Genomic DNA, 15,857 nt, shown 5'->3' with positions numbered 1-15,857 from the left:
AGAGGACCAACAGAATTTGTCCAGAATGATGAAGAGCAATTACAATTTAAGGAACAGAGTATATGTACTCTCCATATGATCAAACAAAAAAAGATATTTACAGGAGCTTTCAAGTATAAAATGGCTATCATCTTGGCCTTACCTCAAGTTTTTCTGACAATATCTACCTGGGATGAACAAGAATAATCTTAAAGAAAAAAAACAAATTCCTTGAAAAAATAATAAACAAATGGAAACATTTCAGCTCTCATACGTGAACAAGGAGAACCCCCCCCTTTTTCTATCTCTCTCTCTCTCTCTCTCTCTCTCTCTCTCTCTCTATCTTATGAAGAGCCATCTTATATTATTACCTTTTCAGTGTGCAGTGCTGGACAGAAAGAACAAGAGGACCAACAGAATTTGTCCAGAATGATGAAGAGCAATTACAATTTAAGGAACAGAGTATATGTACTCTCCATATGATCAAACAAAAAAAGATATTTACAGGAGCTTTCAAGTATAAAATGGCTATCATCTTGGCCTTACCTCAAGTTTTTCTGACAATATCTACCTGGGATGAACAAGAATAATCTTAAAGAAAAAAAACAAATTCCTTGAAAAAATAATAAACAAATGGAAACATTTCAGCTCTCATACGTGAACAAGGAGAACCCCCCCTTTCTCTCTCTCTCTCTCTCATACACACACACACACACACACACACACACACACCAATATCTATAGACCTAGAAAGCTTTCCTTACATAAGCTCTAATTTAAGAAAATTATTTCACTTTCTCCAGATCTCTTGTATTCCTACTTATGCCTAACTTTTACAAATCAGTCTTTCATTATTTTAAAGCTGAATAAATATAGGCAAGAAAAATAATTAGTAGCAGGACCCAAATTAAATATGCTAATTATAACATAACACACATTTAATAGAGCCCAGAACACAAGAAAACACTCAAACTTTAAATGATTGTTTTATAGACACCACACCAAACATGCACGCTCCATGTCGAAACTACTTCTATGGAAACTAAAAAAATAACAAAATAAAACTAAGATGCTGTTTTGAAATGCATAACAAATACTTTCCTCTAAAATACTTAGCTTTATTAAGAAATGGTACTAAAAATAACAGAGTCAAACATTTGCTCTATTCTACTTACATATCATAAATAAGACAGCTGTTGATGCAAGACATACGTACTCCTTCACGATCTTTCCATAGTCACCATACAAGCATTCTTGTATCAGAATAAGCTGTTTACCAGCCAACCGTATGTGGTTGAAGGATTAAAATGACCATCTATACTTTACATAGTAAAGCATTTTCAAAAAATTTAATGTACACAGTGACAAAAAGGGAAAAAATACCACAGTAATTCTGGACACATGAGGTGGAATTAAGCAGCTTCATAATCAAACCAGGCTTCATTATTTGCAATAAGGGCAATTCTTTCCATTCCCCACCCAATACTTAAGTTTCAATAGTATTAACCTTAAAAGAAAACTCAAGTTGAAACCAAATAACTGATGTGCTACCCAGCTTTGAAATCTATAACTCTTCCCGTGAGGTAAGGCAACTGAGTAATCTGATTGTATTATATTGTATTAAAATAATTATACTTGATTTTTCAATAATATGCTAATTAAAAGGTATATCTTTTTTGGAAATATAACAATAATGAAAAGAGTTCTGAAACTATGAGTTATGGTTTAGGGTGGTGGGGAAATATTAGCAATGTTGTCATTTTACTGCTTGCATACTTTCTACAAAAAGTGAACCTAAGAATGATGGATGACCTATATTTTAAATCAAGTAAACAAATCCTTAAAAATAAAACAACCTCATGTATTCTCCTTAAGTTCAATTTCTGCACATCATTTATGAGAAGATGATTGAGAGGTAATAATTAAGGCCATCCCATATAGACATCTAAAGGATTTGCTTTAAGTAAATTAAGAACATGCTTCATTTTCAATGATCACAGTATAAAACTGATGGTCCCAAAACTGCACTGTTGTTTTAAGCTCTAAAGTCATTCTTGAAAACAGGACTTCCCTCTCATATTAGGTGAACTAGGTAAGAAGCTCTTTTGACATATCACTTGCACACTTCTCTATGGGAGTAAATGGAATATCCATCTAAATTCCGTATGAGCTGAGAATGACTAGTACATATAAAATTCTAGAAAACAGTATACCACATTGTAGAAGGCACTAAAGCTTCAGCTTGTGCTCCCATAGCCCATTTTGAAAACCCAAGTTTTCTTTTTATAATGATATCTTTGCCATCTACCGCTGACAATACACACTACAATATTATTCATAATAAGCTTGGAAATGTCAAGAAAGTTAAAAAAGAAGTGCTTACTTTGTGGGGAAACCCAATGATTCTAAACACTGAATACTAATACATTATTATTAGTATTCAACACAGTTGTTCTTCCTTTTGAAAGAGAACAGTAGTAGCATGCATTGTCAGTTGTTTTTTTAATCCACTTATTTAAGGAATTTGAATCTGTAAAAGTATTGTAAATAAAAACTTGTCCTAAACAGTGAGAAAAAGAAACACAATAGTGAGAATTTAACACAATCACTATAAATCCTGTGGAGTTAAGTGTTAAAACTTCTTACATATTCTGCACTTACAAGGGTGGGTATATATTTGCACCGATTTCAAGCACATCATCAATCTGTATATGTTGAAATTTAAAAAAAAAAGTAAAACAATACAAAATTCAGTAACTAACACTTTTTAAAAGAGCCTCCAATGTTTATCTCCAGTCTTTGAGGAGAGTACAAATTTCGATCTTTGATGTCCCATTTATTTGTAATGGTTCTTGGCAAACACTAACAAACCACAGGACAAGTGTGCCAGCCACCATGGAAATACACAGATTTTAGAAGATGAGTTTGGGTAACATCAGTTATCTTCATGATGTCCATGCTTTCTTTTCTTACTCACTAACAAGATGGCCACAAAGCCACCTAACAACTAGAAAAGCTGTTAGCTTATCTCTTTATGCTCAAATGGATTCTTCATTATTTAACATCTTGTTAAGAGTAATTAAAAGCTTTGGATTTTATTCCAGCGTGCATTTAGAGGTGCACTTGTCAGTCTTACACGGCTTCTGTTTTGGTAGAAAGGTTTTCTTCATTTGGCTGACAATTCCCATTTTGCTGTACTTGGTTTTCCTCAGTCCTTGGTGCATCCTTGTCATCTGCTTCTTTGCCCACACCTGATTCTGGTTCTTTATTGTGCTCCTTCTCCTACAATGAATATTAAGGGATACATTTAATATTTTTCTCAATAGTTGCCTGTTACTACATCTGCTTATGGCTAAAATATGTAACTTTATTTTTTTGAGAATTAATAAAACTGGGTTTTCTCCCATTACCATTTCATATATATAGGTTAAACAAATATGTATCCATATGTGTTTTGCACTTCTCATAAAAGATGGGCAATCCATGGAAATTAAATTAGAAAAAAATAGATCAACAGAAATTTTAAGGAAGTGTTCACTAAGTGTTGTTCACTGACTTCAAAAAATGTGACAGATCTGTGGAAAGAGTAAAATAGTTGCCAAAGACACCGGGATAGATTTGTAATCTGGAAACCAAGGAAGCAAAAGTAAGGGAATGTAGAAAAGCCAGTCACTATTCCTCCTAACAAAGACTGTTCAAGAACGTCCATGTTTTGCCCTCAGCTTAAGTGAGGATTAAATGAGAACATGAGGAATAGTGCTTGGCACATAGTAAGTGCTCAAGAAATACATGTTATTGACAATGATAAACTTCTATCAGTATGAGAGTAAATAAAACTATACGATAAAAGCTCCAGAACTCATAATGATGTTCAAATACAAATTATACCAATATAACATAATTCATAAATTCTTAAAATATTCATCCCAAAACCCTTAATTGCTAGAATTTGGTTTTCCATTAATTATCTAATTCAACAAACCTAATTTCAGTATATATTACAAAACCAATAATGACAGAACATCTGTCAAATTTGTTGAAACAAAATACTGAGGAAAATGGCATCAAGTAGAAATCTGAATATAAATATCAAATACATTTGTTACATGTACCGTAAATAGTCTAAAATTTTTCTTACTATATGCCATTCCATGATTCTCTAAAATAGAGAATGTGGTTGTTTAACTTTTAATTAGCTCTTATCTATCTATCCCTTCAAAATTTAGTTTTAAAAAGACTGTCAACTTAACAAATACAAAAGAATACCAAAAACATACAAGACACTGTTGCCCTCAAGGACCTTTTAGCCTAAAACTACTTCTATGCAATAAAGAACAATCTCAGTTATTAATTATTAAAAGTCAAAACACTGAATGACCATTGCTTACTTTAAGTGAAGTATTGTTCTTCTCCAATTTTTCTTTCCCATCTCTGTCATTAGAATTCTTTCTTGTAGAGGTTGAACGTTCTCTCTCTCTTCTTTCACTAATATGGTCCCTTTCTTTTTCTCTCTTTTTATCTTTCTTATTTCTGCTATAAGAATATTGATAATATGTCAGTTAACTTCTAAGAAATGAAAGACCTGCTCTATTGTTGACAAAATGTTACCTAACACTAAAGCATATCAGTAAATAAGCATATTCAGTAATCTACTTTGATCAAGTACCATAAATGAGACCTATGATGCCACCTACTCTACCCACACTCCAATTAACTTTTAATTTAACTTTTATTTTTTTAAGAATAGTTTTTACTGATTTTTAGAGAGAGAGAAAGAAGAGAAAAACATCGATGTAAGAGTGCAACATTGATCGGCTGCCTCCTTCATGCCCCTGACCAGGAATTGAAACAGCAACCTTTCAGTGCATGGGATAATGCCCAACCAACTGAATCACACCAGCCAGGTGTTCACATAAAACAAAATTTAGTACTGTCAATTTATTAGTTCTGAAACATTTGAGAGTTTACCTAGCTACTATAATTAGGATAAAATGAAACCAGATATATATATGTGAAGTAACTGCTAATGGGTATGGGCTTTCTTAAAAATGACAAAAAATGTTCTAGAATTAAGTAGTAGTGATGGTTACAGAACACTGTAAGCATATTTTAAAAAACCACTTAATTGCACATATAAAAGGATGAATTTTATTGTAAGTGAATTATTTCTCATTTTTTAAAAAATAACTTCGGTGAAGGTGGGGTTGGGTAGTAACTGACCATACACACACACACACACACACACACACACACACTCTCTCTCTCTCTCTCTCTCTCTCTCTCTCTCTCTCTCTCTGTATATATTACAGACTGTCCTTTGTGAAAAAAGGGAGAAAATCAAATATATGTATCTGCTCAATTTTGCAAAAAGAAAGGAAGGATAAAATAAACAATCTCTTACAGAGGGTTGAGGGGAGTAAGGTTAAAGGAATAGGGAAGACAGTGACACTTTGTAAATATATCTTTTTATCTAATCTGAATTCAAAACTGAGAGAAGTCTTGACTTTCATAAACAAAGCTTTTTTTTTCCAATAAAAATATGGCTACCTCTATTATATCCTATGTCTTTCATTATTCTCATCTAAAAACAATAGCCCACAAGCAAATAAACAAAACACCCCTGCTGGGAAACATGCTCCTTACACTCTGGCAAAGCTTTTTATAAAAACTATGACTTACCAATAAAGGAATGAAAAAACAAACAAAAATCAATACCTTCCTATGTACACACCCAACCTCCAATTAGATAATGTAATGAAAGAAAAGAACTCATTAACAAAAGCAATAAAAGTAAAATATGTATAAGAATTTAGAAAATACATAAAATCTGTATGAAACAAACACGTAAAAAACACTAAAGAGTGCCTGAATAAGCAGAAAGATATACTATGTTCCTGAATAGAAAGATTCATCTTCATTAAAGTCTTGTGTATTAATAAAGCTACTTATAAATTTTCTCTAATAAATATAACTGTAATACAAATCATCAATAGGTTTTATTTCTAGAACCTAGACAACTGACTCTGATGTTCAAAGGGAAAAATAGACATGCAAGCATGGTCAGGAAAGCTCAAAAAAAGAGCCATGGGAAGTATGGGGGAGAACAGGCCTTATCAGCTATTAAGAAATACTATGTAATCTGAATAATTAAAACCATGACACAGAAATCATCAGTCAAACCAATCCAACAGCACAGAACAGTGATTTTCAACAGTGTGCTGCAGGAATTTTTAAAACATGCAATACCAGACTATTTAGTCAGGGGCACCAACCTTTTTTCCCTTAGATTATCAAATTAAAAAATGACAACCAACACAACACAACAGTCCTCCTACATGACTGAAACAAAACTATATTATTTTTTGTCTCATCAGCAAAAAACGTATTTTTTGGTGTGCCGCAGAATTTTAGTAATTAGTTTATGTGTGCCATGAGGTGAAAAAAGTTAAAAATCGCTGGCCTAGAAGGCCCAGAAATAAACCCAAATAGAAAAATTTAGTACATAATAAAAGCAATCTATCAAACTAGTATTAGAAAAATTGAGTTTTTAATGAATGGTATTAGGACAACAGTGAAGCATTTGGAAAAATAAAATAAAATTGGATGGTACATTTGGGTAGACTCCTAATGGATCAAAGATATAAATGTAAAAATAAAACCATAAAAGTAGAAGAAGAAACAATGGGGGAATTCTATCATAACCTTAGAATAGGAAAAGACCTTTCTAAATTTATGACAAAATCTAGAAATTAAATAGAAAAAAATTGAGAAATTAAGTTATATAAAAATAAAAAACATTTGTATTTAAAAGCTGGGATTTAAATATGACGAAGTAAAAAAAACAGTTACTGAATAATTATTAAAAACTATCCTATTTAACATATTAGCAAAATTACATACTCTAAATTACCTCATAAATAAAGGTGGTCAATCTAGAAACAATAACTTAGAAGGATAAGTTTTTAAACTAGGAAAGATACTTGAAATCAAATCACTAAAGAATAGTCTCCCCAATACAGAAAAAGCTTCTGAAAATATTAAAAAAGACTCCATAGGAAAACTGGCAAAATATATAGACAATTCACAGGAAATGGCCTTCAAATATAGAGATGATCACTTTTATTCTTAAGAGAAATACAACTAAAATAACTATAATGGTACCATTACTCATCAATTTAGTGGGCAAAAACCCACAACTTTGATTACATAACCTGTTATAGCTGTAGGGAAACAAGCACTCTCATGCACAGCTAGTTAAAGTACAGGGATTGCCAATCCGTATGAAAGGCAATATGAAAAACTCTCAAAATTACAAACACAATCCTCTAACCCAACATTACCATTTCTGGAAAGTTTTCCTACATACGTACACATTACAAAATGAATTAAGTCCAAAGCGATTCATTACAGTATTGTATAATTTAGAGCAGAAAAACTAAGAAAGCCCATTCTACCGCAGGCTGGTTAAGTAAACTAAGGTACTATCATACAACAGAAGTCCATGCAGTTGTAAAAATGAGTAAAGCAGCACTCTCTGACAAATATGGAAAGATCTGGTTGTGAAGTGAAAAAAGCAAGTGCACAACACTGTATATTTTGTACTGCCTCTTTTATTAGAAAGATGAAAATAAGTACATATCCTCACCTTGTATGTGTATATGAAACTGGAAGGATATACAAAAAATGAATAGTCATTACTTACGGGAACAGAGTAGATGGGCACATGGGTGAAAATTAAGACCTATCACTGTATAACCTTTTATACGGTTTTGATTTCTCAACCATGCAAATGTATTACATATTACTCATTCAAAAATATAAAGTTTTAAAAATAAACTGAAGAGAAAATTGTCCCTCCTGCTTCCTTCTTAGTATGGGCACATACTTTCAACCTACCTCCTAGGGGATGGAGACCTCGAAGATTTCCTTTTTATGGTCTTTGATGTTCTTGGGGATCTAGAAGAACTCCTGCTCCGCCTCCTTCGCCTTTCCCTGAAAGTCAACAATATGCCATATATTACTACAGCAATTTAAATAAAGTGCAATTCATATCAGTGTGAAAGTCAACAATATGCCATATATTACTACAGCAATTCAAATAAAGTGCAACTCATATCAGTAGACGAGTGGATAAAAAAGCTGTGGTACATCTATACCATGGAATACTATGCAGCAGGAAAAGAGAAGGATCTCTTACCCTTTGAAACAGCATGGAGGCATCTAGTATCATGCTAAGTGAAATAAGCCAGTCAGAGAAAGACAAGTATCACATGATCTCACTCATATGTGGAACCTAATTAACAAAATAAACTGATGAACAGAGTGGATCCAGAGACATGGAAGCATGGAACATAGTGCAAAATTTCAGAGAGAAAGCTGGAGAGGTGGGTGGGTGGGAGATAATCAACCAAAGAACTTGTATGCATATATGCATAATCCATGGACACAGACAATTGGGTGGTGAAGGCCTGGAGTGGGGGCAAGCTGGAGAGGATTAATAGGGGGGAAAAGGGACATATGTAATACTTTCAACAATAAAGATTTTAAAAATCCTATATAATAAAAAGGCGAATATGCAAATCGACTGAACATCGAACGACTGGTCCCTATGATCGCACTGACCACCAGGGGGCAGACGCTCAACGCAGGAGCTGCCCCCTGGTGGTCAGTGCACTCCTACAGGGGGAGCGCCACTCAGCCAGAAGCTGGGCGCACAGCTGGCGAGTGCAGCGGCGGTGTTGGGAGCCTCTCCTGCCTCCACAGCAGAGCTAAGGATGTCCACGGCAGAGCTAAGGAAGCAGGCCTAAGCCGTCAGTTGGACATCACCTAAGGGCTCCCAGACTGTGAGAGGGCGCAGGCCGGGCTGAGGGACCCCCGCCCCCTGCCACTGCACAAATTTCATGCACCGGGCCTCTAGTAAATAAAGAAATTACAATTCAAATACGCAAAAGCAGAAGAGTCCTTAATGCTCTCAAGTGACCAGTATTCTTTGGAAGCCAGTTTAAGCGCATGTCCTTTATGAGCACATTCTATTATCCAATTTTAGTGCAGGTCAAATTATGAACCATAAATCTTACAGATTAATAAAAAGATCTCCTAACATTTCGTCTTAGAAAGGGTAGAGGACCTCCAACTCATCTTGTTTATTTGAACAATAATTTCTTGAGTTGAAAAAAATATTAATGGATGTTTCAGATTCTCTCAAGTTAGATATGTTCTTCCTTAGCATCTAAAACATGTTTTGTTTATCAGATCCATTGTCATGCATTCTAGCTCCTTGCTGCCCCACTGTGGATTATTTTGTAATAAGGTCACTAACATGCCTTTTTCAAGAAATGAAAAATAAGTTGGCTTGAAAAATGTGAACTTTCCAGACCTAAGTATTCAGAGTATCTCTAAAAAAGTATTTACATTAACTCATCCTATGCTTTGCCCTCCCATCTCCTACCATTTCATTACTGTTGTTCTGTTCATTTAAAATTGAGTGCAGAGTTGCTTTGAGATAAGTAAAATACTTAAAACCATGGATTTAAATATGACAAACTAAAAAACAATGACTAAGATTAAGTGTTTATTGTTATTAAAATTATTTTGCTTAACATATTAGCAAATATGAATACTCATTCATTAGTAAGGTGGTCAACTTAGAAACAATAAATTTCAATATGTTCATAATTCAAGAATGAGGTATGAGGATATAGTTATTAAATGACTAATGTATCCAACTATCTCACAAAGAGTTCTGATAATTAGTGGCCATTGGCCATATAGCTGAAAGAATCAATTTCTAATAATTCAAGTTGTTCTTACCACCTCAGTAAATTGATTCTAGGTTAAGGAAACATTCTATGTTTTCATTTATAAAATAAAAATCTAAATAATATTTTAGATGTGGTATATATAATAGATATTAAGACCAAAAGAGCTTAAGAATTTTGAGAACACAAATAAATTAATTCCAACTCTACCTGAAGCTCTCTCCTCCAGTACCCAACTTTATTTCCAGGATACCCCAAAATTATACTTCTGACTGATGAAGAAATCAGGTAACAATATTCCATTAAATCAATGCTATTCAGTTAACGGCTCAGCACAAGAACCCAAAGCACTTTTTCCATAGCATGAGAACATCTGTGAATTCCAGACTTTAAGTATACACAAAACGGGCTACCCCTTGATCAGTGTAACTCTTTGTTCAGGAAGTACTATGTACAGGTGAATATCTAATAACTACCAATTGATGGTAAGAGCTAAGGCTAAATAGACAGCAGTTTAGAATACCAGTTAGTTGAGAAAGAAGTGGGCAGCTTTAGTAGGAAGAACTGCAGTTGGTTAGAATTAGATTTAAATTTTAGTTCCACACCTTACCAGCCACACAACTGGGGTCATGTTGCTTTTAACTTGAACCTGTTTTTACAATTGGAAAATGAAAATAACTCAAGCCTTGCAGTGTTATGATGAGGATTTAGAATACCAATAAAGTACCAAGCATAGAGCCTGGCACATAATAGGTACTCAATAAATATTTTCTCCTTCCCTTTCTTGGTCTATTTATTGATAGTAACTTTTAAACATTAAAAGGTTTTTAAACATTGCCCCTGCCAGATGGCTCAGTTGGTTGGAGCTTCATCCCTGCACCAAAAAGGTTGCAGGTCCGATTCCCGGTGGGGGCACATATGTAGGTTGTAGGTACAATTCCTGGTTGGCGGGGGGGGGTTGTAGGAGAGGCAACCAACAGATGTTTCTCTTTCCCTCTCTTAAAGCAGTAAAAACTTATCCTTGGCCCTAACCGGTTTGGCTCAGTGGATAGAGCGTCGGCCTGCGGACTGAAGGGTCCCAGGTTCGATTCCGATCAAGGGCATGTACCTTGGTTGCAGGCACATCCCCAGTAGGGGTGTACAGGAGGCAGCTGATCGATGTTTCTCTCTCATTGATGTTTCTAACTCTACATCCCTCTCCCTTCCTCTCTGTAAAAAATTAATAAAATATATTTTTTTTAAAAAACAACTTATCCTTGGGTGAGGATTTAAAAAATACGTTTTTATATATAAAAATTTTCTTTTAAAAGGTAGATTAGGAGAATATTGGAAATAAAAATATTAAGTAGACTATTTTTCCGAGCAATCGAAATGTTTCCCCCATTTACTAAACAAATCAGAGCAACTGAAAAGCAGAAAAATGCTAAAAAGTGAGAAATTGTATCTCTTCACCAAGCTCCTCTGAAAGTATGAAACATTCTAAGCATTTATTTTCCAGACCCCAGAGGTTATTTAGGAATATATTTAGCACTGAATGTGAATATCTGAACTTTCTTAAATATCAAGCGACTTTAAAATGGGCCAAGAAAAAATGAAACATTTCATTCACAGTCATCAGAAAAAGCAAATTCAACTAAATGGCATCAAAAACATTATTTGGTGTTGTGAAGAGCGGTATCTAAACAATTACATAAACACAAAAGAATATGTGACACAGAATCATTAAAATCACTGTGCCATCAACATGCAGTCACAGGTCTCAACGATACCCACAGTAAATGAGGTTAAATTAATTCTTCAGGTTTTGGTTCAATGTGCTAAAATATTACCAGCTTATTTTAAGCCCATCCTATCTAATAAAGAGGGAATATGCTAATTGACCCTCACGCCATTGCAAAGATGGCGGCGCCTACAGCCAATAAGGAGGGAATATGCTAATTGACTGCCATGCCCACAAAGATGGCAGCACCCACAGCCAATAAGGAGTATGCTAATTGCTGCCCTGCCCTCAAAGATGGCGGCACCCACAGCCAATAAGGAGGGAATATGCTAATTGACTGCCCGCCCTCAAAGATGGTGGCACTCACAGCCACAAGATGGCGGCGCCCAGTCCCCTCAGCCCCGCTGGGCGGCAGGTGTGCGGCAAGGCCAGGCCTGCCCCCAGGCGCAGCCACAAGATGGCAGCACCCAGTCCCCTCAGGCTCCCAGCCACCCAGGGCCGCCCGAGGCGCAGGTAACCAGGGCCGGCCGAGGCTTGCGCTGCCGGCAGTGGCAGCAGCAGAGGGGTGATGGGGGGTCGCCTTCCCCTGATCGCCGGATCACCCCCCGCCTCAGAGGGCTCCCAGGCTGTGAGAGGGGGCAGGCCGGGCTGAGGGACGCCCCCCCTCCAGTGCATGAATTTTCATACACCGGGCCTCTAGTTTTAACATAAAGTGTTGCTTTCAACTCTATGCTGAATCAAGTTTTCTTAAAGCAAATAACCAAGAACTAGTTAGAGAATTCTCAAGTAAACTTAATTTCTAAAAAGAGAAAGGGCTACTGTACTTCTGATACTAAAGTACAAAGTAGATGGAAAATTTCATCTAACCTTCAGTTTCCTCATGTTTTACAACCATGATAATAGTCTTCTCATAGACTTATTTCTTTTTAAAATATATTTTATTGATTTTTTACAGAGAGGAAGGGAGAGGGATAGAGAGTTAGAAACATCGATGAGAGAGAAACATTGATCAGCTGCCTTCTGCACACTCCCTACTGGGGATGTGCCTGCAACCAAGGTACATGCCCTTGACAGGAATCGAACCTGGGACCCTTGAGTCCGCAGGCCAACGCTCTATCCACTAAGCCAAACTGGTTAGGGCACATAGACGTTTTTAAAGATTAAATAAGGTTAGGCATGAAAAATTGCTGACACATAAAATCTGTCATATAGTAAAAGCACTAAAATGCTTGAATTATCTTGTATTATCTAAACAAAGACTAGCATTAAGAATAAAACCAGAAAAAGAAAAAAAAAGAATAAAACCAGGAGGTCACCATTTGATTCCCAGTCAGCACACATGCCCAGGTTGCGTACTTGATCCCTAACAGGGGGCATGCAAAAGATGGCTGATCGATGCTTCTTCTCTCATCATTGATGTTTCTCTCTTTCCCTCTCTGAAATCAATAAAATAATATTTTTAAAAAGAATTTTTAAAAAAGGCATTCCTGTTTCTGAAATTATTTTCTATGAAAAATTATGCTTAAAATGCCTTTAAAGCTTGCTTAAAATATATATTTTAATATATAGCTTAACACAAGAACTTCTATTTATTTATAGCCACGGTATCATCCGGAATAATGAAATGTAGGTTTACATAATCTTCAATCAATGAAGGTCCTCATTTTGCTGCAGTTACTATGGCAACCTACTCCACCTGGTGGCAGAGCACTTATTAATAGATTAAGGCAACAGTCCTAAGAAAAAAGCAAAATCTTAAAAATGACAAAACAAAAAATGTAAACGTTCATGTGTTCAACAAAATAGTGCAGTAAAAACTAACTTAGATGAAAAAGCACTAACACTGCAATTTCAGAAATCATTTCACATAAAACTAACCACACCACTCCAAAGAAATACGGAAGTCTAAGAGGTCAATTCTTCTATATTTAAATTTTAAAAAGGCCCTTCCACTGTTTCCATATTTTGGCTACTGTGAATAATGCTGCAATCAACATAGGGGTACATATATCTTTGGGAATAAATGTTTTCACATTTTGGTGTTAGAAATCCAGAAGTGTTACTGGGTCTATGTTCCACTTTTTGAGAAACTTTCAGTTTATATTCCCACCAGCAGTGAATGAGGGTTCCTTTTCTCCACAACCTCTCTAACACTTGTTATTACTTGTCTTGTTGATAATACCCAACCTAATAGGTGAGATGTGATGTCCAACTGTCCTTTGCTAGATGACTGGACAAAGAAGATGTGGTACAAATATACAATGGAATACTACTCAGCCATAAAATGCAATACTGCCATTTGTGACAACATGGATGGACCTTGAGAATATCATGATAAGCGAAATAAGTCAGACAGAAAAAGTCAAGAACCTATGATTTCACTCATATGTGGGATATAAAACTGAAAGCAAAAAATGAACAAACAAAAACTCAGACACACAACAGTATGGTGGTTACCAGAGGGAAAGGGGACTGGGTGATACAAAGGTAAAGGGTGGTAAATATATGGTGGTGAAACGAGATTTGAACTTGGGTGGTGAACACACAATGCAATATCCAGGTGATCCTATATAATAAAAGCCTAATAATGCTAAGTGTCCAATCGTCCGTTCAACCAATCAAAGCGTAATATGCTAATGATCTGCTAAGGCCACTCAACCGCTCGCTATGACGTGCACTGACCACCAGGGGACAGTCAACCGCTCAACCAGTCACTATGACATGCACTGACCACAAGGGGCAGACGCTCCGACCGGTAGCTTAGCTTGCTGCTGGGGTCCGGCCAATCGGGACTGAGCGAGAGGGGCCAGACACGCCCTGGAGCCCTCCCGTGGTCCCGCCCCGGCTGGCCAACCTCCTGCATCCCTTCCCGGCCCTGATTGTGCACCAGTGGGGTCCCTCAGCCTGCCCTACGCCCTCTCACAATCCAGGACCCCTTGAGGGATGTCGGATAGCCGGTTTCAGCCCAATCCCGCAGGCCAGGCCGGGGGACCCCATTGGTGCAAATTCATGCACCAGGCCTCTACTATATTATAAAATTGTACACTTGAAACCTATATTATTTTATTAACCAATGTCACCCCAATTAAAAAAATAAAAACTTGCCCCTGCCATCCCACCCTCCAAGAAAATCAGCAGCAGCACCATCTGCTAGTGCTGCCACCACATTAAAATAATGGATCACAAAAGAGAAGTAAAACTTTTCAAATAATTTTGCCCAATACCATCCATCCTTCCTTCTCACACATTCAATCCTGTGGCAAGCCCTCTAAGAAAAATGCTTACTCTGAAAAGGGAAATGTTTTGATATTACTGTACTGATTCCACTTGTAAAGAAAATCTTGTCCCCCTCAGTTAAAATTCTTATTTTCATTTGTCATCAGTAAAAACCTTGGTAAAAATTTTAAGCATATCAAACCTGCTGGAACTACGAGATCTTCTTGATGCATTGTAACTTCTGGGCGGTGTTCTGGATTTTTTATCCTTCTTTCTTTTCTCATCTATCTCTTTGGATCTGTCCTTTTCTCGTTCCTTTTCTTTATCCTGTTCCTTTTCCTTCTCTTTGTCTCGCTCCTTTTCATGCTCTTTTTCCCGCTCCCTCTCTCTGTCCTTTTCCTTGTCTTTATCCTTATCCCGGTCCTTTTCCCGTTCTTTATCCCGGTCTTTATCTTTGTTTTTACCCCGTTCCTTTTCTTTTTCACGTTCCTTTTCCCTGTCTCTCTCTTTTTCCCTTTCCTTTTCTTTATCTTTTTCTTTCACTCTTTCCTTTTCCTTGATCTTTTCTCGGGTGTCTTTTCTCTTGTCCCTTTAAAAAAGAAAAATAAGAAAGTAAATTCACAACTGAAATAATTCTACTCCCCAAAAGGACCTTCCTCTCTTTCTTCAATAATTATCAATACAAAACAATTTATAATAGCTATAAGACATAACAAGTTTCTATATAACTCAGTTGTAACTGAAGCTACTAAATAAAACAAATATCACTCTGGCCAGTATTACTAAATCGTTAGAGCCCATGCACCAAAGGGTTGCAGGTTCAATTCCCAGTCAAGGGCACTTACCTGGGTTGCAGGTTTAATCCCTGGACCAGTTGTGGTGTGTGCGGGAAGTGGCCAATGTGTCTCTCTCACACCAATGTTTCTCTTTCTCTTTCTTTCTCTCTCTCTCTCTCTCTGTTTCTCTTTTTTCCCCTGCCTACCTCCTTTCCACTCTCTCTAGAAATTGATGAAAAAAATGACCTCAGGTGAGGATTAAAATAAATAATTGATTAATTAGTAAAATAAAAACAAATATGCCGAAACCGGTTTGGCTCAGTGGATAGAGCGTCGGCCTGCGGACTGAAAGGTCCCGGGTTCGATTCCGGTCGGGGGCATGTACCTGGGTTGCGGGCACATCCCCAG

At 36.3% G+C, this 15,857-nt stretch overlaps 1 protein-coding gene across 6 annotated transcripts in view; it reads right to left on the bottom strand.

The window, feature by feature from the left end:
* Positions 1 to 948: 948 nt before the first annotated feature.
* Positions 949 to 15,857, bottom strand: part of SREK1 (splicing regulatory glutamine/lysine-rich protein 1) — a 37,210-nt gene continuing 22,301 nt past the window's right edge. For 4 of the 6 annotated variants that reach the window (XM_005857961.2, XM_005857959.2, XM_005857958.2 and 1 more), the window contains 4 exons: positions 14,876 to 15,262; positions 7,876 to 7,971; positions 4,368 to 4,512; positions 949 to 3,261 (listed from right to left, as the gene is read on the bottom strand). In XM_005857961.2, coding sequence (XP_005858023.1) covers positions 3,112 to 3,261; positions 4,368 to 4,512; positions 7,876 to 7,971; positions 14,876 to 15,262 — 778 coding nt within the window. In that variant the 3' untranslated portion in view covers positions 949 to 3,111. The remainder of the gene's footprint in view (positions 3,262 to 4,367; positions 4,513 to 7,875; positions 7,972 to 14,875; positions 15,263 to 15,857) is intronic. The other 2 variants (XM_014549190.1, XM_014549204.1) reach the window with 2 other exon arrangements.

The sequence above is a fragment of the Myotis brandtii genome, unplaced genomic scaffold (assembly GCF_000412655.1).
Source record: "Myotis brandtii unplaced genomic scaffold, ASM41265v1 scaffold115, whole genome shotgun sequence".
NCBI classification, from domain to species: domain Eukaryota; kingdom Metazoa; phylum Chordata; class Mammalia; order Chiroptera; family Vespertilionidae; genus Myotis; species Myotis brandtii.
The sequence above is the reverse complement of the archived record's forward strand: the minus strand, read 5'-3'. Positions and strand labels throughout refer to the sequence as shown.